The sequence below is a fragment of the Microplitis demolitor genome, chromosome 4 (genome assembly GCF_026212275.2).
Source record: "Microplitis demolitor isolate Queensland-Clemson2020A chromosome 4, iyMicDemo2.1a, whole genome shotgun sequence".
Classification (NCBI taxonomy): Eukaryota; Metazoa; Arthropoda; class Insecta; order Hymenoptera; family Braconidae; genus Microplitis; species Microplitis demolitor.
This window is the reverse complement of record NC_068548.1, coordinates 8,507,642-8,534,032: the sequence shown is the minus strand read 5'-3', so window position 1 is coordinate 8,534,032 and position 26,391 is coordinate 8,507,642. Positions and strand designations below refer to the sequence as shown.

Here is a 26,391-nt window from a genome sequence, read left to right as displayed (position 1 = left end):
TATTTACTTATTTTACAATACATGTTTATAATTTTACATTTTATTAATATATATATATATTTTTAATTATTGAATTTTTTTTTTACAACTTTTTATTTTTATATTTTTACATTTGTATGAAAGTAGTCATATACATTTTCATTTTGAGACATTTTTTTTTACCGATTCTATGCTACCCCTCAAGAATTATTGGCCAGTATTGTACCTTCTGTAAGCTTGATTACTGAACAGATTTAATTTGTATCATAAGTGTATACTTTCAACTTATAAATTCTATAACTATCATTTGTGAATAAAGTTATTGTTATGTCCAAATACAACACCAGCTCTTTCGGATCACCGTGAGGTGATTTGCTGTCGAGAAGTCAATACCTAGAAATATTACGAAACTAGCTGAGGTGAACATCAACACCGTGCAATAAAAACGTAACACTGGTACTTTTTTTAGTGCGACTGCCGGCCACTAGGCGGCACAACATTTTTTGAAAAAATGGGGGAACCCGTTAGAGAATGGCTTTAATCGTTATGAATACTAATTTTTGTCACTGTTTATTATTTTTCTAATTTCTTTAAGTAGTTGTTACAATTTTTCACTGTAAACAGGTGTTTAAAATTAGTACCGACTCGTTAAGTTTATTCATAAGCAATGGTATAAACAATGAATTAAATCCAAAATTGAAATTTTTCAAACGATCCGATTCTACATGAAAAACTTCACTTATAAAATATAGATAATGATCAAAGTTGACTTTGTTAAATTAAAAATGTGATTAAATGCAGTCAATCTTTATTTCTAATAGTAAAATTTATTTTTTTTTTCATCGACACTTACAAAACATTTTGATAAATATTCATCTATAAAATAACAATGAATAATTGAAAGTAGAAACTAAATTAGGAATTCTCATTCAACTCACGTGCAACGTAAGGATATCCTAAAAAATTAAACTTTATCGTTCGATTAGTAAAACTTCGTATGGTTTTGGTGAAATAGTTAATCCAGGCTGTGGGTCCATCTCTGGCAAATTATTACTTGATACCGGAAGTAACTTATAACTTTTCATTATCCCAGCAAATAATAAAAATATTGCGCATTTAGCGACTATTTCTCCGGGACATCGTCGGTGACCTAAAAATAATTTAAAAATATAAATTCTAAAAGTACATTTAACTGCAATTAATACGTGATTCAAATAAAAAAGTAAATAGGACTTTACCACCGCCAAAAAATATAAGTTTCTTGTTAGGAGTATATATATTATTTACAAGAAATCTTTCTGGCTTAAATAACTGAGGGTTTTGAAATATTTCAGGATCCATATGAATACTGTATATATTCATAAGAATACAAGAATTTTCCGGTATTTTATATCCATTGAGATTTGTTTTTTTGAGGGCTCGACGTGGTCCAATTATAGGAACAACTAATCGGAGTCTTTGAGATTCTGCTATTACAGCTTCCATAAACGGTAACCTATAATTCAATATTCATTATAGTTAATAAAAGTATCAAAATGAAAAAAGTTTTATCAAATAATAATATTTCTAACATTGGTCTATCGTTTAATTGTGGAAGACGTTTTGTACCAATCACAGAGTCTAACTCGCCATGAAGTTTCGATTGAATATCTTGATGAACAGTCATATATAAAAAAAGAAAATCCAAAGTAACTGCAGTTGTCTGCACTCCAGCAATGAAAAGATCAATTAATATCATTAATAATTGATCTTCTGAAAAATTAAAAATTTTATGAATTTGAGTACAATTGTTTCAAAAAAAAGCTTATTTAAGAAATAAAATGAAAATAAATACCAGTAAAACCTGCTTCCGATCTTTTTTCTTGATACATTTCTGTCAAGAACATATCAATTAAATCCTTTTCACTACCTTTGATATATGTTTTTTTATGTGCTTCAATAGTTTCCATTAAAAATTCTTTAAGTTCGTTATTCAAAGTAACTAATAACTCGTAACCAGATGTCTTGGGAGCAAAGTATCGTATCCAAGGAAAAATAGAGAGAATCCCACCAGCGATATCGAATGCTTTTGATCGTCTTTCCATAAGGTCAAGAAAATATATCAATCTATTAACATAAAAATTAATAATGCTATGTAGTTCCTTGTTTGAAAATACTGATTGAAAAGAATTTAAAATGATGAAAACCGAATTTTTCAATAATTTCAATTCTTTTGTTTGCATATATAGATATACAGTTTGCCTGGAGTGACCGCTTCTCAATTCTTTTCAATCAGTATTTGTACATACAAAAGTATTTTCGAGCTCGAAAAGCTCGAAAATATATTCACAACAATTTTTTCGAGCTTATCGAGCTCGAATCGAGCTTTGAATCTTTTTTTTTTTTTTAATATTAGTTTAAATAAGAAATAATAAAATTACTTATTTTCGTCATCTATCCTTTCTCCCGTTACAAGACTCCAAATTACATTGATAACTGCTGGAGCTATTATAGGCTTCATACGAACAGGTCCATTATTTTTAAGCTTTAATTTATCGATTATAATTTTGAGTTCGTCGTTTATTTTGTTTGTCATCTCTTCTCGACCAAATCCCAAGTTTCGAAGACAGCGCACTAACCATCCTCGCATTTCTTTCCATTCGGAACCATCCGTCATTGTAATACCTTCATGAGAAAATTTTTTTATTCATAACTATAAGATATTCAAATGAATAGGGTAGAGGTTCCGTTTTTGGCCACTTTAGGACTAGTTTTTGACAATTGGAAAATTCAAATAAAATAATTTGTAGAAGACGTAATGACGTAATTAATTTTTAAAATGTATTCAAAGATTCTTTTATTCCACTATTAAAATGAAAATTTTATTATATACTTTTTCATTAATTAAAAAAAAAGTTTTAAATATTCAAAAATGGAGCTGTGGCCACAAATGGTACTTCTACCCTATTTAAAATAGTATGAAATAAAACTATCTTTTTATAATACCATCATCGAAACTTCAAGTTTTAGTATCTTTACAGCCAGTCGAAACAAGCTCATTTCAGTCCAATCCCGCGAACAAATATTAGCAAATGCGTAAATAGTGAATGCATTCAGTCAGCGGACAGAAATATTTGTATTTCGCCCCTTGAGAAGAAATAATAGTATATTACACATCAAGAGAGGACTGTAAGACGTTCCAACCCGCATCTATAATAAATTAAATGAACTTGCTTTTGACTGGCTGCTTACACTGAAACTAAGTTCCAATGCAGATAATCATGAAAAATAGAGTGTGACACAGAATGAAACAAGGTTTCAAACTGCAGGTGATGTCATTTCGCGGCTCGGGCATTTAAAATCGTTTTGTTTCACCCCTTGTCACATAATTTACTATTTCTTTTCCTTAAGTAACGGTTAAACATATCAAATCATATAAAAAAATTACAAACCTTTTCTTAAGCCCATATTTCTTATTTTAACAAATTCGTTCCAAGGACGTGCATCGAAATTTTCATCACGTAAAATTTTTTGTACAGTCTCAAATCCGCAAACTACAATAACACGTGAAGTACCTAAACGTAGACTAATAACATCACTGTTATATTGTTTTGCAAGCTTTAAGAACGCAATATGTTGTCCACCAAATTGTTTACTAAGTTTTCTTAATAATTTTAAATTTCCAAATATTGGCCAAGGATAAGGACCTATAAAAATTGAATTTAGATTATTAAACTGTAAAGTCATAGTTGTGAATAATTTAATACTCTGCGTAATAACAGAGATTTCATTGAAATTAATCATTTTTAGTACATGTAAAAAAATTATTGTAATTAAAAGCACTCAAACTACTACTGGATGGCTTTCGTTAAAGTAGCATTGCCGATTTTAGAACTGTTGTTCGAAATTTTAATAAATTTTGCATTATGGCGATTTAAACTATTTATTTGAAAAAAAAATTGTTTGAAAAAAAGGACAACTTTTAAATTCAATTTTAAAAGGTGTCAGGGGCCAATCAAAAATTTCTTCTTAAATAACACGTTAGTTCAGTTGAGATGAGCCATAAAATAACGAAAGCTGGTGAAAATTCCTGGCAAGTCAAAATTTTCACAAAAACTTTTTAAATATGTTCGGTAATATCTTATTAATTATGTATTATTAATATTTGATTAACGATGAAAAATGACCTTATTGAATTAAGATTAAGATTGAAAAATAGAATATTTAATCTTTTCAAGTTGATAAAAATCATTTGATACTGTATTTTTAACACCGTAAGCTTCGAAGACTAATAATGTGAATTTTGAAGCAAAAAAAAAAAAATTTATAATATTTAAAATTGAGAAATATCATGATTTTCCGACAGTGTGATTTTTGGATGCGAAGATCTTCGGAAAGGTTGAATCTGCGAAATTTTAAATCATGCCTCTTTTGTAGAGTATTTAATTTCCTACAAAAAGCTGTATTGAACATTTCTAAACTCTCATTAGTTGCCATGTTATAAAATTCAGAACGAGCAAAAACAAGTTCCTTGAATTGTATCAAACTTTGAGGTTGGCTATCTTATGAATGGTTGAATTTATGCAAAAATAATAAGAGACCTTTTTTTAAATCAGTAAATTTGCTACAAAATCTTTCTAGAGAAATTTTCTGTATCTTGATTTTTTCGGAAGTTATGAATTTTTTACTATGATACTAAACGAAAGATTGAAAATTATAAACAGCCACCTCTTAATATCAATATTAAGAGCTCAAATTTTAACTGGCGCTATATTTCAAGATACTCTTTCGATTTTTCAATGTTCTGTGAAAAAAAAATAGGGAATGAACAAGCGAATAATTGCTTGTTGGGAACCCGAAAGAAACAATTGAAGGAAGCTTTTTACATAGGGTATAGGAAGAGCTTGCATCCCACCACTAATCCTAGGCAAGCATATTGACCAAAGCTGGGAGTTTGGTACCACGGGGGGCCTTTCCAAGCCCACTGTGACCAGAGTCTCTCTATTGCCTGAGATGGGAGCAGTGTTGGCCCAAAAGAGGTAGGACTCGTGGTGGCTGTGGTTAGGTACCACGCGCAATGAGGATTTTTGATTATACCTCCGGTTAACGTCCACTCCTGATCGATTTTAAACTAAGAGTGTCGTCTGGGTGGTTCATGAAATCACCCCGCAACGCGAGTGTGCCCAAAAGGGTGTGGTATCGGCCTCCCGTCAAACAGAGGTGGACTTAACCGTCTCGTTACATTAATATATATATATATATATATATATATATATATATATATATATATATATATATATATATTTATACGTTTTTGATGTATTTTCGATATATTTTTTTTATAAATATTTTTCACGGGGAACGTTTCAAGTAACAGAAAAACTGATTTTCGTATTCCATTAATGCTCTTGAATATTCTAAAAATAATGGATTTCGATAACATTTTATTTTTTCAGTGTAATCATTTGCTCTAGATACACGCATTCAATGAAATATTCAACTTCTTTCATTGCAAAAGTACATTGCAGGCGATAAATGAGTTGCCCTTATGAAATACATAGACGACTTCAATTTTGAGATGGACTCCATCTCTTCTTTCCTACTCTAATCTCACATTTAATTTCATCAAATACGTCGTTTTTGACAGAAATCTTTCTATGCACAGGAAGAAAATTATGGGAACTATTTCCAAAATAGTATGGGAAGTATTCCTATTATATTATGGTAACTATTACCATAATGTTATGGGAACCATCCCTATAATATGATAAAAATTTTTTTTTGCGAAATAGTGTAGGAATTTTTTCAAAATTCGAGATTTTATCGTAATTTAAATTTTTATTTTCAAAATTTTAATTTTCTTGAATGTTCTGCGGGGACAAAAAATTTCTGTTAAAAATTTTGATGTTTTTTTGCCAAATACGATTTTTTTTTCAATGTTTGAATTTTTGTTTTTATGTTTAATAATATTTCTGGGTAATGTAGAAGTGATTTCCACATTTTTCTTTAAATTAATACTTTCATGATAGTATGGGAACCATTCCCATAATATTATAGAAATAAACCCCGTAATGGTATTGGAACGATTCCCATAATAATATAGGAAATATTCCGATTGCATTATGGGAACTATTCCTATAATATTATGAAAACTATTATGTTATGGAAATGGTTCCTATAATTTTTGGGAATGGATCGTATAATTTATAGGAATAGTTCCTATATATTATGGGAATGATTTCTATAATATTATAGGAAGTCTTCCTATAAATTATAGGAACCATTCCTATAATTATAGAGACCATTTCTATAATGGTATGGGTAGTATTCCTACAATTATAGGAACCGCTCCCATAATTTATGATCGTAATTCCGATACTGGTATAGGAAAGAATTTCACAAAATTATGGAAACCATCCCCATAATTTTCTTTCCGTGTAGTAAGCCTAAAACCGCAACGTATTTTATTTAAGCCTCCCTATGAACTTGTTTCAATTTGCGTGTCTTTTGAATCTATTGAAATTCAGTTGACTCAAGTACGAATAGGTCAAGTATGCAGCATATTTGATAGATATATTATAACGGTGGGCCCTGGCTACTTCGTGTCCAGTAGCCACGAACCACAGTTAAATAATTTCCCGATTAAATAATCAATTATTAATTATAAATATGAATTTTAATTATTATATTGCTGGTTCTGGAACGCGGGAAATAGATCTCAGAGATGGGTCGACTCGTTTTGACCGGACACGCGGCTGAAATTTAACTTATTCTAAAGACACTGGTGATGAAAGTAGTTTTATTTAGAGACTTAATTCAATTATTATATATAATAAATTTTATTTAACCAAATTCCCAAATATGTACAAATTCCCCTTGATATAAAATTAAATTCTTTTCAATAAATAATTAAATAAGTAAATGTGCATTGACGATAAATAAATTCATTTAACGCGCAGTTATTTGATTCACACGGGAAAATTTTAATAATAACCATCTACTTTAAATTTTCGTTGAAGAGAGAGATATAAATATAATATAAATTTAATATAAATCTTATCTGGATTTTATTGTATACGACGTACTGCTGGTATCGGCCGTCGCTGCATCTTGGACCTTCGTTGCTGATTCCAATCAGGTTCCTGGGCTGCTGACGATGGATAATCTTGCTACTCACTCAACAAAACTTCACAATTTTTTTGGTTTCGCAAACCACTTTATAAATTTATTCACAAAGACGTATAGATTTTCAAATAGAATAATAGATTTTCTTCCGCGTGACTTATTCGTCGAGCACTTGAACTTGAGTGAGTTCACTCGATCCTTAAACTTGAGTGTCGATCGCTTGAGCTCGAATCGATCGCTTGAGCTTGAATCGATCGCTTGAGCTTGAATCGATCGCTTGAGCTTGAATGTCGGACTCAATGATTAGATAGAACAAACTAATAGAGTAGATATCGTTAGGCCGACTCAAATAAATTGTTATGAGTCCTGGTGCTACCCATGTAGGAACTTACAAGCTCTGACAACGGGGCTAAGCACGGACCAGGACTGGGTAACCCAGCTCTGGCTCCCCAGTGTCGGCCCTAGCTAAGGCCCAGGACTGGGCAACCTAGCTCTGGCTTCCCAATGTCGGCCCTAGCTTAGGTCCAGTCGTGGGCAACCTAGCGCTGGCTTTCCATCCTTGGCCCGAGGTTAAACCAGAACTAGTAAGCCCAGCTCTGGCTTCCTAGTGTCGGCCCTAGCTAAGGCCCAGTCGTGGGCAACCTAGCTCTGGCTTCCCAATGTCGGCCCTAGCTTAGGTCCAGTCGTGGGCAACCTAGCGCTGGCTTTCCATCCTTGGCCCGAGATTAAACCAGAACTAGTAAGCCCAGCTCTGGCTTCCTAGTGTCGGCCCTAGCTAAGGCCCAGTCGTGGGCAACCTAGCACTGGCTTTCCGCTGTTGGCCCCAAACGAGACCCAGTCATGGGTAACCCTGCTCTAGCTCTTCAATATTGGCCCAAGCTTGAACCAGAACTAGTTCACCGAGCTCTGGGTTTCCTCGGTAGACCCTAGCTAGGACCCAGCTATGAATAACTTCTACCCATACAGGAAGCCCCCGAGTTGAACGACGGGGCCATGCCTGGGACATTATTGGGAAGCCCGTCTTGGCAAACCTATACTGTCCCATGCCTGGGCCATAACTAGTTAATTAGTATTGGCCATTCCAATGATTACCCAGGCTTGGGCCAAGACTGAATACCCTAGCTTTGGCCAACCCTAGAGTCACCCTAACATGGGCCAAGATTGAATAACCTAGCCTCGGCCGTTGGATGGTTACCCTAACATCGGCCAACACTAGATAACCTAGCCTTGGCCAAGCCGAGAGTCACCCTAACTTGGGAATTATGGTGGTAGAGTAAGATAATTAAGCTGGGTTCTTGATAAATAATCAATTAAATTTAATAAATTTTATTTTAAAAAATTATGTAATTATAATATAAATAATACGAAATTATTTTTTTCTTTCTTAATCGAAAATATAAATTAAATTGCTCTTTATATTTCATAAAACCGAGTGGTTGTAGTAAAATGAACAAGTAGAACATATAAAAGTTTCAATTGAACGTTAGTAGGTTCGTCCAGTAGCCAGCGTTCAAACCCAGCAATCAGAAGGACGGCAGTTCGCGCCCAGAGCCCAGCAGAATTTTCACCGAGTTTTTTTCACGTTATTTACTTCACTTAAATAGTTTAAACGTTAATGATCACAAACTCTAGTACTTTAATAATAATAAATTTTTTTTTTAATTGAATTTATGTGTTTTTTCGATGCATGGGCCAAGTCTGGCAACCAAGCATGGGCCAGGTCTGGCAAGCAAGCATGGGTCAGGGCTGGCAACCAGGCTTGGCACCCAGTTATCATTCCAGACTTCTACCAAGGCTGGAACAAGGCTGGCTTACAAGCTTGGTCCAGAGTTCAACATAGTTGAACCAAGCCTGAGCCAAGCCTGGGCCCGTCGTACTTTCCTATCTGGGTAGAGTGGGACCTCGCTAAGCGTTCTCGGTCCACTCTAGCTGATGGCCAGGGCCTAAGTCCTCGAGCAAGTGTTTGCTGGCCCTTTTGTATCTTAATTTTGGAGGGGTGGAACTACCCCACTGTCGTCTAAGTTCAAATTCGATCTAGGTGGCCTCTGACATGGCCCCCAAGTGACTAAGGAAGTGTTAATTAATATACAAATTATTCTAATAGATGGCCGTAGAATCAGTTAGACTTTGCGCTCGATTTTCAAATCGTAAATCCAAAACGCACGTTTACAATATTCAATGATATCTAAATAATTCGTTCATCAATTTCTTATTTTTTGTTTAAACTGCCGTACTAAATCACACAAATATGTTAATTAGCTTCTATCGCTTTTTTAGGTAGTTGAGTCGTGTAAACAAAAATTCAAAAAATTTTCCAAACTTTGAATATAATTATTTAAATGTATAGTACACAAGCTGTTAAAATTTAGAGACGATTCACCGCGTCTAAAAAAAGATATTAGCAATAAAGCTTTAAGTTCTTTTGTACATGTAGCATGGGTGAAGCGTGGGAAAACGACAAACTTTTTAGTTTTTTTCCTTGATGGACTTTCACCGTTTCAACGAAAAACTAATATAATGAAGAAAAGTATATTTAGAACATTTAAAAAAAAAATTAGAATTATTTACCACATAGTTTTTATAAAAAATTGAAATAAATCACTCATTTCGAAGATTAGTTTTAGTGAAGGGGATCGGAGAAACAGTTGTTACGTTTTCGCTGCACGATTTTGAAGTTCAGTTCAGCTAGATTTGTAGTATTTCTAAGTATTGGATTCTCGACAGCTAAATCACCCCACGATGACCCGAAATAACAGAAGGTATGACTATGGACTTAATAGTTTTTATAAATGCTGGTGTAACTGAGTCTAATCTGACAGTGAAATTAAACGAGTGTTAAGAATTAAGAGACCAGAAAGAGCGCGTCTAGTTTCTGCTCACTGAGAAAGAGTTTTTATAAGGTATTCTAATCACCAAAAATAGTGGGATGAGAATAATTTAGTGGGGTTAAATTGTTGATCAGAGTTCACACTCATAGGTCATTGAACTCATCATTGCTTATTAGCGCGTGGCGATTGGGCATAAGACCCATGCGTCGAGCGCGAGAAGGGATTTAATCTTTGGCTGATGTAAATTTCTGAGAAAAGTTATTTATTTCAAAATCAAAGTCCATTTTCATATCATCTGCGTTTGTTACAAATTATTACTAATAGTTTATACAGCTGTGTTTTAAAATGATTAAATTATCTTCAGTTGAATATAATTTAAGATTAAAATGAAAAATGTTCTCATACGTGGGATTAAGTACATCCGGTGATTAGTTTATTATTTGATTATTGATTTAAAAAATATATGTATGTTGAAGATATTCTTATAATATACAATTCAAATGATAGAATAGTTTTTATGACATATAATATACCCTGATAGCCAAGTTGGCGAGAAACTGACGAGAAACTTGCAGCCGCAACTGGGCACCAAGTTGGCCGCCAACAGTTGGTACCTCCAATAGTTGATAGACATTTTCTGAGAAAGTTGGTGGCAAAAGTTGTAAATCCAAAAAGTTGACGGTCACTTTCTGAGAAAGTTGGTGGCAAAAATTGCTTGCAAAAGTTGGCAATCATAAGTTGACGTTAAGTTTCCTTTCAATTTTCTCAGAAACTTGCATTCCAGTTGTGGCTCCATGCTGGCGCCAACTTTCTGAGAAAGTTGGCGGTAACTTGTAGCCAAAAGTTACAAAAGCTGAAGTTGTCCATAACTTGTCGTCAAGTTGGTCGGAAACTAATGAATGACCAACTTTTTCACGATCAACTCGTGTTATCAGGGTACTCTTACGTTATTATAATTATCTACTTAAGGTACTCTAATTGTTGGTAATTAGGTTGCCTTATTTTGGAAATAGACTATAGGTTGGTAAAATAATGTAGTGAGCTGAGAATGGGCCCAGCTTGACAGCCAGGATATAACACAGTCACGAGTGAATGAAGCGACAACGTTGCAACGGGTAGAACGCGCAAAAATACAAAACGACTAAATTCATATAATAAAATATTGGGAGTAATATTAATAAATAAATAATTATATATGTTTCATGAATAGTTATCAATAAAATGCAACGATTTATTTACAACAACAAAAATGAATAAATAAATTAATTAATATAGAGTACATTTCGAAATATGCTACAAGTAGCTGCAGCTTCTCAATTTTGAAAATTTAATTAATCAAATAATTTCCTTAATTCTTTTGAATCCACAAAACGAAGACCCTCAATTAGGTTAGGATAAACTAGTTTACCACTGCTTTTTACTGCTTTTTTCACTTGTAAACTATTATAGATTTTAATCTTCTTATTTAGTACTTTTTTCTTAATGAATTTTCCCTTATAACGTAATTGGTTTCCCATTCTTAGTTTTTTTATTTAAATAACTACCAAAATAATTTTACAAAATGTTTACATTTAGATCATGAGTATAAATTATATGTGAGTTTCGGCTGTGCAAGGCGAGCAAGAGAATAAATATGCGTCATTGCCAGATTTTCAAACAGAATAATTAATCATAGTGTGAGCGTATTTGTGTAGGGAATACAGCAGTATTAAGAATATAGTCCAGTCAAAAAAATATAGACTATAACGTTAGCTCTGCAGGTACGCGATACATTGGTGGTGATCCAAAACTTTTTAACTGGACTGTAGGGAAAGAACTATTTCAAGTCTACTTTTATGCAAAATTATAACTTTTCTAAATTTGGTTAGGGTCAGAACAAGGAGTATTCATCGACGATTGATGCAATATCATTAAAGATAATTAATGTTTATATAAATTTCTTTAAATTTAAATTGAAATATTCAGGCACGTTGTAGTATATGCTATACCACATTGATGACCTTCCTTCTATTCTGGCTGCCAGATGGCATTTTTTTATGTATAACTACGAAACCAAGCCATAGAAGAAATTATGTAATCGCAGTATAACTAATAATTAGCACCATCGATACTATATTTGATGATTTGAAATTATTTATTATTTTTCATATTTGCAAGCAGTTATGTATCGATCAAATTACGTAAAATTTTATACATTATTATATATAATTCATTCAATTCTATATAATCAATTTTCTTCGGGGATCTACAAAAAAGTCTCACATCATTTTAACATAGCAAATCTACTTCTTTAAGAATTATTCAAGGTCGAAGTTGAACTCATAGTAAATTTTACTTTTTCTTGATCTTTCCGTTAAAACTATAAGACTTATTATAAAATATCAGGGAACTTTTTTCGCAGATCACTTCATTTCCTACAAACGACCTTTCACAAAGCTCACGAAATTCCTGAAGGCTCTTCAATTATTTGATTTTAAAAATCTATTGCAAGAAATTGTCTTCTGGCAGTTTCCACTTGATTATAATATGAAAAATAATGGATTGTTTTGACTAAAAACCATTTGCTTGTAATTACTAAATTATAAAAAAAGTAATATGCTCATCCCGTGTAAAAATCATAGATCAATATTACTTTTTTTTTTTTTGCTTAAGAATATTTATCAAGTGACTGGAAAAGTATTACCTAGAAATGGGAAATGGAATGATTCTCTACAAGGAAGATACTTTGATATTTTGTAAGATCTAATAGTTTTGCTGGAAAACTTAAATAATAGTAAAGCTTACTATGAATTCAACTTTAACGTGAAAGAACTCTTGAAGAATTATATTTGCCATAAAATGATAAGATCCCTTTTTTCTAGAACGTTCAATTTTCAACAAAAACGTATCGTACTTTTCTCGTAAACTGATCTATTGATGAATCAAAAATTCAAAACTAAAAGAAAAAAATTTATGTGTTGCTTAAATGGGAAATAAAAAATAAAAAAGAACAATTAGCCACCTCAATTTTAATATCAAGGGCTTAAATTTTTACAAAGCTTACATTATAATATCCTTATAAAAATGATATACGTATATAGAATTAGTAATCATTCTATTGTACTTCTAAATAGTCAATATCTGATTAGTACGTGTGGAATGCGTGACAAATTCAAAGATAACAAGTCTCAGATAAAAAAAATTTTAAATAAAAAGTATTCGTAATATTGTAACTATTCTAAAGTTGAGCAAGTATGCCGGCTACTAGTTGCTATTAGTGTTGGCTATCATCTAGATCACTTAATTTAACACTGATTACTTAATGATTGTAGCATACCTGGAGGTGTATCTTTTGATTTTGCATGATACGTTATTGCTAATGCTATAATTAAACATATGATCACAGCGCATAGTAGATTCACTAACATCTTTAAAAAAATAGAGTTAAAACTTTTATACTAAGTTTAAAAAAACTATGAGATTACTTAAGACACCCCAGTAGAACTAATACAATCAACCTCTATTATTCCTTTTCTTCCTTCCAATCTTCTTATCCCTCTCCACTTCTCTATCCCTACTTAATTCTTTGAATACACGTGGTAGCTATAGGAATTAAAATCATTCGTCTAAACAACGATGCCTATATTATCAATTTTAGGCGGGTAAGACTGTTCTTATTTATTTTTCTCTATTATATGTATATATAAATTTATACATTTTTTTCTTTAAAACTAATTGTGTGCGAAAATATAAAAAAATTATGAATATTGAAATTAAATCACAGTTGACTATTTGTCATAAGCCTGGTGTTGGGCATGTAGGAAACATTTTTCTAGAAATATCAGTCTCTTTGCTATCGTACGTTTAGTTTTATTCTCAACTACCCGCTGTAAGCCTGTTTTATTTCCCGAAAAAAAGTCCACTGATAATATGTGACTCGTATATGATCATTAGGGTCTCCGTTATTTACCAAATTGGTTTTTTTTAGCAACGCCCCCTAAATTTTTCGTTTATGAGCTAAAAAAAATTATCAGGCCCATTTAAGCCCTTAATATTCATATTGAACCGTGCCCCAAAGACAATATCTTTCCCATTTCATAATTACGTTTATTGTACGGGTTTGTGAAATTACCTGAGATATAGTTTTGGTCGACTTGGAGACTCAAGAATATTGAGTACAGATAGTTCTAATTTAGCAAAGGAACACAATATTACTATTCTGCCGATCATGTATTTGTTTCGATTTTAATTTTACCGCCGTGCGCATTATAAAGTAGTACTTGAATATTGTCAATTAATTATTATCCTCCAGTAGACTAAGTTCTTACAATAATTTGTGTATTCTTATTGTGTAGTATTTAATATTGTTGTAATATTTAATATTTTTTGAATACTTTGATATTGTGTAGTTTTCCGATACCTATGTTATTGCTTGTAATTTCTTATTGTTTAGTGTACACTATAATTTGTAAATAATAATTACCTGTGTTGTAATCGTTAATTTGTTTATTAAATAGAAAGAATGGTCAAGACAACAACCTTAATTCGGGTCTTAATAATATCCCAACTGGTAAATCGACATATATTAGGGTGCGTCAAAAAAATCGACTAATGTCTTTTTTTCGAATGACCATAGAATTCTGTCAAAGGACGTCAAAATAAAGTTTCTGTGAATATATGAGCTCTTAATATTGACATTTAGGGATCGCGAATCATAATTTTCTATTTTCCATTTAAAAAACATGGGAAAAAAAAATTTTAAGCTTGGAATTTCATACCTCGACAATGGCTCATTGTACAAATGAGCTCAAGATACATTTTTGTATGGAATTAAACGCTCTACAAAAAAAGCATATTATCATTTTTTGATAAATCCGTCTGTTGAAAAGTTATCGAAGCTTGAAGTGAAATTTATAGTAAATATCGAGATCTTTTTACTTTTTTGGCGAAACTATCAAATATACCACAAAATACCATAAGATCTTTTTTGTAGACAATTTTATCCCCTACAAATTATTTTCAAATTCCGCATAACTTTGTAGTTATTTCCATTTTGATGTCAAACTCTAAAAATCAATTAGAAAACAATTTTTTTTTTATGTTATTTTGATTTATTTTTTTTTTAAGATCACAGAATATTTTCAGATAATCTCACAATACATAGCAGTACTTTTTTTTAATTATTTTCAGTGGGAAATATATTATTTTACACGAAAATGTATAAATTAAGTACTTCTTTCGCAATTTATTGTATCTATTTAAGAACAGTTTTCAGATAATTTTGTCCCAGCTTTTCTCTGAAATAAAAGCTCTAAACGCAAAATAAAGACACAGACCCGATGCTTTACTCTATGAACTAGCGAAGTGCACTTGAATTTTTTTAAAACTTCCATTTATTTACGAGAAAAGCTTGGACAAAGTTCCTATTTAATGTACAAGTGCAACAGAGATAGTACCGTTTATCCAGTTGAGTGTGAATAGAGAAACAAATGAAAACGCGTCTTAAATTCAAATTCAAATATACCAACCGTTACATCGTATTGTTCACATTTATTACTCTCAAATCTACTACGTTATTATCGGTAGTACTTATCTGATATTACTTTGAGATAATATTTTGAGAGTATTTGGAGAAATTACGTGATTTTAGAAAGAAAATAAATTAAAATTACAGAATAAAATTTGTTTTTTAATTTTTTTTACTTCAAGTTGTTTGATGCCCATCTTGGGTTATGGCTCATAAATTTTGTTTTTCAACTAAGAATTTTAGGAATTTTTTTTTTTTAAATTAAAAGTGTCCCGTTGAACGAATAACTAATTTTTGACTAAAAATGGCCGAAAAAGTATTATAAAATTTTTTGTTTCTGATTTTGAATTTTTTATCAGAAAGAGCGTTAAAAATCAAACAAAATGACCCCTCATGACGTGCGATTATCATAATTATAGTCAGTTTTATCCTTTTGAAGTAAAAAATATAACTCCGGAAGGAGTAGAGACGAAGAGCTAAAAATTTAGCTCAATACTTCTTTCTACATGTATAAAAACTTATTAAAAAATTTAAAAAAATAGAAAAGGGTTACCTTGACAATGTCGTTGAGATGGAATACTATACATATAATTAAATTCTTATGCAATGTATTAAATAAATTGTGAATTTTCGTAGAGTAGAGACCTATACTTGTGTGTGCCAAAAAAATCGACAATATTTTTTTTTCATTTTATACTCTGAAAAATAGATTAGTAGGCACCTTAAAAAAAATTTCTCCCTGTATGAGCTCTTAATTTTAATAGGAAAGTCTTCTGCCTCTGAGTTTTCTATTTTTTCCTTATTATTAGAAGAAAAAATTTATATCTTGTTATTTACTATTTGGAAACAATATTTTGCCTCATATACTTATAGGAAATTGAATTCTCTACGAAAAAAGTCTCTTACAATTTTTTTGTAAGCCTCCCCTAGTAGAAATAATCGAGTTTTCACTTGATATAAACCAGTAACTGCCCAGTGATATCGAGTAAAAACTCGAAATCGCGCCACCTACAACTAAGTCATAAACATTGGTCACACCGACACGGTACCTTTACCAGTGTGTGTGTCTGTTTATTTTTTTCTGTTAACCTGTACGCGTCGTTGTTTTAAAAAATATTAAAAAACAGGGTGAATTAATTAAAATTTGTGTATGTTAACGTGTAAATATTTTACAAAATATATTACAAAATGGATGCGGTAAAAAAAGTTGACATAATAAATGAATTGCGACTGTGGGCGATAAAATCAAATATTGCAGATTGTTATTTAGACGAGTTGTTATTAATAAATTATTAAGTTATGATCAAAACTCACTGTTATTAAGTGATAAATTTATTCAAAAACCTAAAACTACAAATGTTGATATGCAAAGTAATAATCTGATTAAATGGTTAAGTTATGATCAGAACCCACAGATATTAAGTGGTAAAGAAAATAAGGATATAAATTTTAGTTATGTTCATATTCCTGACCAAGTACTAACACGCGAAGAGTTTTATTTATTTGAAAAAAATAATAATGCTAAGTTTAATGAAATATTAAATAATCAAAACCGAATCATTCAATTATTAGAGTTCGTTAAAGAAAATAAAATCAAAGAGGAAGTTTCGGTCGTTCCATTTGCTGAAAAATACAATATAAAATTTCTTTTTGAAAGTAAAAATGAATTTGAGAATTTCGATAAACGTCTTACAATTAATCCCAAATCAGAATGTCGATCTGATTTTGTTTCTCTTTTGCATTTTTGGTTTATTCCTAATTTAAATCTGAGTCGACAGCTAACTAATATTTTCAAAAAAATTTTAACTCAAAATGTGGCTTCGAAATATACCAGTTCTAAAAAAACTGGAGAAAAAACTGTCATCAAAGATTTTAAAATTATTAAATGTTTGAATGAATTTTGTGAGACTAAAAATCTTGGAAGTCCTGCCGAAATATTACAAGCTGTCGGAGTAATTTTGAGTAATTCAAAAGTCTGGGAAGGCAGTAGAAAACCTAAATGAATATTTGTTTAATTTTCTCCAATTAAAAATAATTATTTTATTGTCAGATTTATTGTTGTTCTTCTATCAGTCTAATGATGTTATTTATTTTATAATATAAATAAATGAATAAATATATAAATTTATGTATAAATAAATAAATATAAATGAAACCTTTATATCATATCGTTTATTTAACATTATTTTTATTTTATTTGACAATTTTTTATAACCCTTGATAACCTCAAAATTCAAAATTGACAGTTTCACTGAAGCCGCCATGTTTTGCTCGATCTCTAGTAAAACTAGCCAGTTACTTGACAGAAACTCGATATTACACTGGCCAGTTACTGGTTTAAGTCTAGTCAAACTGGCTAGTTACTGGCTAAAAACTCGATATCATTTCTACTAGGGTTACCGTTCAAAAGTTATTAAAAGTTAAAGATTGATTATTTTGAGGCAGAGTTCTTTTTCTTATAAATTTTATAACTTAAAAAAAAAAAATTATTATGATACGCGCACCTCATGGCTTTATACTCTACAAAAATGGTCTCGTATGATTAGTCGATTAAATTAGCCGTTTAAAAGATATTCATTGTCAAACTTCAATGCACTCTAATTTGAACGATTTTTGATTTATAATTCGAACAATTTCAATTTAATTTATGAATTTTAGGGAAATTCGTACAAGCTTGAGTTTCTATCGTGAAATTATGTTTATTAATTAGAAATCCCGATCGTGTTGTTAATTTTTTTTGTGGCGTTTGTTCAAAGTATATTGTAAAACTTTTTTCCACAAAATATACATAAAATTTTTTGTTCAAGGGAACTTTCGTTTTGAATCCCATCGTTTCTTTTATTTGTCTTGTTAAACTAATGCTGCCTACGTTTCCTATTCTCAACTTATCTTTAGTATCTACCCGTTCGATACTGCATTTTCAGTGTTTCTAAATGTCATCATTTTGCATACCTGACGGAATAATTTATTATTCTCATTTTGATTATAAGACTTATTTGTAATAACTGCCGACTGTAAATTTACTCTAAATTTGGTAAAAGCTGACAAAATTCCCAAAGTTAGGTCAGATTTAGTTCTGCTCAATAGTTTGCCTTATTGCTCAAATGTGATTTTACCCTCAATACCTTCATATAGCCATGATTTCGGTCTCAATAACCTAATTTAAAATATGGAGGGCGAATCCACATTTTAAATTGTTATTTGGGTGTTTCCAATAGTAAAAAATCCATTGAACTAGTTCATTTTCTTCTTCATAACTAAGTACAGTTGATGGTCCAGGTGGTTCGTCGCTGTATTTGTGAATGTTTCTTGTTGTTGATTTCTTTTCTTGCTCTTATTGTTGATTTCGGTATATTGTATTTCCTAAAAACTTCAGCTAAAGTTAATTTTACGTCAGCTTTATTATAATTATATCTTGTTTTTTTTTGTCACTTTAGATTTATTTTTCATTAACCTTCTGTTTATCATTAACTTTAGGCATTGTTGATTTTTAGCAAAACACAACTTACAGACGACTTGATACACGTACTATTTTTATAAGTTAAAATAAAAAAATTTACGACCGCAGTAATGGGTACGAACGCTTACAACTATAGGCGTTTCTAGTACTGCGGATTATCAAGGAAATCGCAATAATGCATACATGCCAATTTTAGTGATACCAATTACTGCTTCCGTAAATAAATAATGCTAATTATTCAAAATTACATTTTTATTGAACTTTTGGTATTAAAAAAAGGTTATCTTATTTCTATAAGCAACCCTGATTAAACAAAACGATTTGTGACGATTTGAAACGATTAAAAATTAAATCGTCATTAATCGCCTTTAATCGTCATGGATTTTCAGATTTAATCGTCCCAAATCATTAAAAGACGATTTATTATTTTACGATTAAAAAAGATTAATGACGATTAAAATTTCAAATCGTCGTGAATCGTTAGTAATCGTCTTTAATCTTCATTCGAAAAATTTAATCGTTTTTAATCATCAATTGACGATTTAAAACGATTAAAACAGTTTTAATCGTCACAAATCATTTTGTTTAATCAAGGATATTAATATAAATTGAATCATTTATTTCAGAAAAAAGGACCTTTTAGTTCTATATCCTTTTGCACAAAAACTCACAAAAAAAGCATAATATTTAACCTCTATGACCTGTAAATTTTAATTCATTACCCTGCTTAAAAAATCTCATAAGATCCGATAGCTTCTTATAAATTCTCATAGAAATTTTATGAGAATCAATGAGTTCTATGGGAAGCGGGAGTCCTCTTCTTATAGAAATTACTGAATTTTATGAGATTGTTTAGGAGGTATTTAAAGAAATTATTTTCTCATAGATTCTGATAAGGGATTCTTTATAAGAATCTATCGGAAAATACAAATGTTTTTAAAAAATGAGTTTTTATAAAGTTAGATGGGATAAAATATTCACGGGATTTATAGGGATCTATAAGAAAATTTCCAAAATTTCTATTCAGTTGAGAATGTATGAGGAAATGATTTAGTCACTAACAAATGGAATCTATGAGAAAATAATAAAATTAGCAAAATTTTTGTTTCAATGAGAACGTATGAAGAAATCATTCCGTCAGTAATGATGGGATTCTATGAAAAAATAATAAAATTGACAAAATTTTTATTTTAATGAGAATGTATGAGGAAATGATCCTGTCACTAATAATTAGATCCTATGAGAATATAATAAAATTTATAAACTTCCCGTTTGGATGAGAACGTATCCGAAAATATTTTTATCAGTCACAATTGGATTCTAAAAGAAAACAATAAAATTTACAAAATTTCTGTTTTAATAAGAACGCATGAGAAAATGATCCTGTCATTAATAATTGAATTTTATGAGAATATAATAAAATTCATCATATTCCCGTTTGTATGTTCAATGACTTGTTGTCTCATGTAAGTTACGGTATTTACGCATATAAACATATTAGTCTAGTCAACAAGTGCCTTTTTGACGAAAATCTGTCCAAGACCACCGAAAATTATGATTAAGGTCTGATTTGATTCGAAATGGCATCTATAAAAAAAAATTACAGTGGAAATTTGGGCCTGGCAAAAATTGTAAGTTATTAACAATTTAGTAGAAAAAAAAAAAAAAAAGTGGTTTGGTTTTTTACAAATAGTTCAATAACTATTTGAGATATCCAAAATCTGTTAAAAGATCCTCCAAGAGCAGGAAATTTCCAAAAAAAGTCCTGTCTCCCCGAACTGTACCAACAATATTTATAATTTTAATTTAGCGGTGAAAATGGGACTAAAAACGGGTAGCGGCGCATGCACGCGCGTTAATAGAATCGATAGCATAATCGAAAAAAATTATTTTAGCCGATTAAATATAAATATTAAGAAATAAAAAAAATTTGGTTCTTTCTAAACACATGGATTAATAATAATCCACCGAAAAAAAAATTTTACCTCAATTTTTCAATTAACTATGCTTTTGTTATTTAGTTCATTTTTACTCGTTCAAAGTTTATATGAAAACCCTGATTATTTCTAAGGATCCAGAATTTTTTTCACTTCGTAGAGCTGTTCTTAAAAGGGTTTAGAAAAAATCGCCGTTGGAAAAATTAAAAAATTTCGATTTTTCACTTTTTTATTTACGTTCTAAGGAATTGAAAAATTAAAAATGTAAATAAAACAATCAAGGAATTTTATTTTGTTGATTATTTTGTTTTTTTTATTGCTAAAAGCTACTTAACAATAACTTTAAAAAAATTTTTACTGACATCGTTCAAATAATTATTATAAACAAATGCATTGTTAATAAGATTAAAAAAAATTTTTTTTTGGGAATAAGATGCTTGATGAAAATAATGATTTTTAAGAAAAAAATCGTCCCTTAAAAAAATTTTTTTATTGCTAAAAAGCGCATTTGCTAATTAACAATTTTTTTTTGTTGTTTAGTATTAATATTAATGAACTATTTTTTTTTTAAATCATAATTTATCATGTTCTCTTGTTTTATAAAAAAATAATTTTTTCATAATTTTTCATTTGTTTATTAAACAAACAATTTGTTGTAAACAAATGAATTTTTACGCTATATTTTTTTTAAATACTAAAAACAACCATGTGTTTTTTTTTTTTTTTTATCGGAAAACATTTTAGGAATATTCGTGTTGAATTTTATCTGTTTTTTCTTGTAATTTAATCAATTTAATAAAGTTTAAAACTGACATTTTTCAAGATTATGAAAAAAGAAAAGAAACAATTGAGTAACTTTCTTAAAAAAAATGCATCAAATGAATTTAAAACTATTAAAAAAAATAAAGAGAACATCATATTATCAAAATTTCAATAATAAATAAAAATAATTTTTTTAAGCTTAGTCTTGGCCATATATAGTACTGGATAGCTTTAAGTAAAAGAATAAATTTCGATTTCCAAATGCATGTGGTGGCCGAGCGTGCTAAGGCACTTGACTTGAACTGTTTTCAGAGCTTTAATCGAAGGGTCGTCAGTTCGAGTCCCATCACATGTTGGAAAATAATTAAAGATTTCTTCTTTACCGAAGTTGAAAAATAATGTACAGTAGACTCTGGTTATAAGTTATATATCTGCCTATACTCTTACTTACAGGAAAAAATGAAATTGACGTGAGAGTGAGTAGAGCGTCCGATGTAACTTATAACCAGAGTCTACTGTATAACTCTCAGTGGGTTAAAATGAGTTGTCAACTAGTAATTAAATTTTTTTTTTAAACAAAGAAATAAATGATTTTGTTTTCTTATTCAATTCAACTGAAAATAATTTCAAAATTTAAATTACTCCAAATAATTTTTAATTATCTTAGGAAACAGAAATATACGATATTTCTCTCATTTTTTTAATTATTATCTCATAGAAACCCATAAGTATGTCGCCTACGAATTAACGTAAAAATAATAAAACTATTTTCTCATTCATTCTTATACAGCGGTAAGACTGGTATAAACTTGTACCCATAGAATCTTATAAGAAATTGACGCATTGCAAATTATTATCTCATAGATTTCCATAAGAATGTCGCCTACGAATTCACGTGAAAAAATGAAACTATTTTCCCATTCATTCTTTTACAACAAGAAGAAACAAGACGTCTATATTTCCAATTGATTCTTTTACGAAATGTATAAGTACGACGCATTCCTAATCATTCCGATAAAAATGTGAACATGTACAACAAATTTTATATAAGAATAAATGAGACATAAGTTGAAGGATTTGGTAAGTTTCTATCGGATTATGCTCGGGTTTGAATATTCTCATAGGTTCTCATATGAACTATCATTTTTCGATGGGACACTTTACCGATTCATTCTCATAAAAATTTTTTTATGAGAATCTATCGGATTTTTTGAGCAGGGATAATTACAAATTCAAAATTTATTGTACAATATACCCACACTTACCCTACTTGAAATAATAATTTTTTCCAAATAAGGGAATTTCTTTTGTACTCTAAGAAAGCTCTTGAGATCCTAAGCGAAAAAAAATGTTTGAAAAAAACACCCTAATCTATATATAAGTCAATTCAAATTGATTTTAATCATTTAAAATTATTTTCCTTAATCAGAGGAATTTATAAAATTCGAAAATCTGGGAAAAAATTTTTTCATGAAATATTTCATAAAATTCGATGAACTTTTATAAGATTTTATGAAATTATACTATCATAATTTCATGAAATTTCATAAAGAACTACATAGTTATGTGAAATTTTAAAAAATTCCATAAAAATTTAGAAAATCTCACATCATTGTTTTCAAGATCCCAAGAAGTTAGTAGTATGAAATTTTATAGATTGTTATAAAATTTGATGAAATTATATAAAGTTTTGTGAATTTTATTAAATTTTAAAAGAATTTATAAAATTTTATCAGAAATTCACCGATTCTATCACATTTTTGATTTTTTCATTTCTTTCGATTTTTAGAAATTCTTAAAAAAATTTAATTCTGCTTGACATCGAGTTTTAGAGCATGGAATATAGAGACTGTCCCTATTCTCCATGTTTTAGAGGTAGCTTCAGGAGTAAAGTGTCTGGTCTAAACGAGAAGTGTACGAATGTTCTTTCAACGACATCATTTGTCGGTACATCATCAAAGAGAATACCCATATGCTTCTGTCTTTATCATTTGAAAACTTCTTTATCGCCAACAAAATACAATTATGACGGTCGGTTTATTCAATAGATCCCTGATAGCCACCTAAACGGTAAGTTAACTTCAAGCTACGGCCGTATTCTGAAGCCAAATTAAAGGAAAGTATTGGAGAGCAAGCAGTTACCTTCAAGTTGACAGTAAATTGTCTATAACTTGAATTCAATTTGACTACAAGTTTTACTGTCAGACAATAACGTTAAGTTGATTGAAAGTTTTACTTCAAATTGACGGAAAGTTTTCTATCAAATTACATTCAGATGACGGCAGTTGGTTTGCATCAATTTGCACACAAGTATTATCCAGCCAAGGCTTACCAGAAACTTGTCGTTAAGTTAGTCGAAAATGTTTCACTGCAGAACTTGCTGAGCAATTATATTTGAAGTGTGGCTATCAGGGATAAACACGCAATGAGTAGGTTTCACACTGATAGTCAATCCAGCAACAACCGACTGCAGCAGCTTGTCGCCAAGTTGGCCGCAAAAATTGGTATTTCCATAAGTTGATAGCAACCTATCGCCAACTTTTTGAGAAAGTTGATGGCAAAAATTCGCATTCTTTAGTTGACGAAAAGTTGCTTTCAATTTTCTCAGAAAGTTGGTGACAGGTTGCGGCAATAGATTATCATCAACTTTCTAAGCAAGTTGGCAACAATTTGTAGTCAACAGTTACAAGAGTTGAATGTTGTCGTCAAGTTAGTCGCAACAAATATACACTAACTTCCTGACTAGAAAGTCTTGTTATCAGAGCAAATATTTTAGCTCATTATAAAAAAATACAAACTACAATGCTCTACAAATAGCCATGCGTGTCAATCATTTTGCACCTAGCAGTCATTGGGCGTGTTTGACCAAACTAGGTCTTGAGTAAACTTAGTAAAATTCGGTATAGTAAAAACATACTTACTATACTAAATTTTACAGGGTTTACTCAGGACTTGATTCGGCCAAGGTTACTAGAATAGGGAATAGAGAGGTTGGGACTAATTACATCACTCGAATGATAAAAATCTTTCAAAAAAGTTTATCTTACACATTTTTCGGAAGCTATATAAAAACTGTTATCAAAAGTATCACCCAGTATTTGCAATAAATAACCGGTACTATTTACATCGTTCTACACCAATGGGCATTATTGCCGTTTCATCCCACAACAATCATATGACTCGATAATGTTCTGCATTTAAATCTAAAATACTTATTATAATTCCTTGTAAATATATCATTTAAACAACTTCGGTTCTAATAACATATAATTATTTTATAGTATTGTTAAATAATTGAACAATTTTTTACTTTTCATAGAATTAGTTCAATCTAGTTGTTTAGTCAAAATTTCTACAACCCAACTTTATACCTGTTCCCAAATATTTTTCGCTCCTTCATAAATTGAGACGGGTATTGAGCAACCTATCAATGTATTAAAGGACTTGAAGACTTTCATTTATGAACAGATGTGGTCATCAATGCCTGGTATACTAAAGTATAGCAGTGTTAGTTTAGCATACCAGAAATTAATGGCCCCATCTGTATATTATGTATGCAACATTAATGATATTAATTAAGCAATTACTTATCGATTTTTGATTGTAGTTGTTTTTTTTTTATGTCAATTTCCATCAATATTTAAAAAAACCCGCGTAATTTGTTCTACGCCACCTATATCATGCCAACATGATAAAATATGAAAACAAATAGTGATGTTTCGTTTTGACGCTGAATTTTTACCAATTTTTCAATCAACTTTATTTTAAACAATACAATTTTATTAATAAACAAATTATAGCTTATTACCATCAGCGCTGAATTCTAATTATTTTAAACGACCGGTTAGTTATTTAGGTTAATTAAATTACGATAAAAGCGGAACATAACAGAAAAATTTATTAGAATCTTTGGGAAAATGTAAGATAGCCTTGAGCATTTACTCCCCTCTTTTCATTATGAGCAGTCGGGGGTGAAAAATATATTATCTACAGTCTGGGGTACAATTTTTACTATTTTATTTATATATGTAATATTTCTGTATGGTCATTCTCTGTAAGTGGAAGCCGTTCCAACATAGTGAGAAAAATGGTGTGCTCTTTCTTTTCTGAGCGACTAACTCCGTTCTGCGCATCTGTTGTGCACACACAATGTAGTCAAACATTTCAAATTAAATTTAGTTTAGTTTAATTTATTTATTGACGATCATGGAGCTGCTGCTTCTTGTAATCAAATATCAAAATACATATTATTTTGTTATTATTATTAGGCATAACAATTACAATAGAATATAATATAATTATAATTTAGACGCTTACTCACTCACTCTTACACATACAATATTTTAATTTATTAAGGCTCTACTCGTTATCTAGATCCATTCGCGAAATAGTTAGGACATAACCTCGACGATTTCAAAGACCGAAAATTTACATTTATAGTCTTTTCCCAAAGGGCCCGACGTTTTCCATCATTGGGAAAAGTAAAAGTTGCTTTTCCTTTACAAAAAGGAGCACATCACTTACCCATATTCTGTATAATTTTTTAATTTTTCTGATATCGAATATATATGATGATTATGCGACACTAACAGCTACTTCAAAACACATATTTAACTGACAAATATACTGCATATTTATTATGGTCTGACATTTATATTATTTATCTCAAACATCATATAATTGATTGTAAATTTGAAAATTTCTTGGGTTTTTTTTTTTCCTAAATCACTTTAGAACAATTTTTTGTCTTTTTAAATTTCACATTTAAAAATGCGTGCTCGACCAAATTCGCTATTATGCTGCTCTCAAGCGGAG

At 30.3% G+C, this 26,391-nt stretch overlaps 1 protein-coding gene across 3 annotated transcripts; it reads right to left on the bottom strand.

The window, feature by feature from the left end:
* On the bottom strand, positions 1-26,348 carry LOC103573712 (probable cytochrome P450 305a1). Of its 3 annotated transcripts, XM_014440403.2 has the most exons (8): positions 13,228-13,394; positions 3,411-3,665; positions 2,400-2,643; positions 1,814-2,085; positions 1,551-1,731; positions 1,218-1,474; positions 918-1,129; positions 12-372 (listed from the first exon to the last, which is right to left on the bottom strand). In XM_014440403.2, the coding sequence occupies exons 1-7, from the start codon at positions 13,316-13,318 to the stop codon at positions 951-953; spliced, it is 1,479 nt and encodes a 492-aa protein (XP_014295889.1). In that variant the 5' UTR covers positions 13,319-13,394; the 3' UTR covers positions 12-372; positions 918-950. The 3 variants fall into 3 exon arrangements, with proteins under 3 accessions (XP_053594507.1, XP_014295888.1, XP_014295889.1); XM_053738532.1 differs by lacking the exon at positions 13,228-13,394 and adding an exon at positions 26,101-26,348 and having other exon boundaries at positions 1-1,129; XM_014440402.2 differs by having other exon boundaries at positions 4-1,129.
* Positions 26,349-26,391: the final 43 nt, after the last annotated feature.

Excerpts from the sequence above, each read along its gene's own strand:
- LOC103573712 (XM_014440402.2), bottom strand. The coding sequence starts at position 13,318 with ATGTTAGTGAATCTACTATGCGCTGTGATCATATGTTTAATTATAGCA. Across the intron at positions 2,086-2,399 it reads AGGATAGATGACGAAAATAA|ATTGATATATTTTCTTGACC; the intron begins GTAATTTTATTA and ends TTATGTTAATAG. Across the intron at positions 1,732-1,813 it reads ATCGGAAGCAGGTTTTACTG|AAGATCAATTATTAATGATA; the intron begins GTATTTATTTTC and ends TTAATTTTTCAG.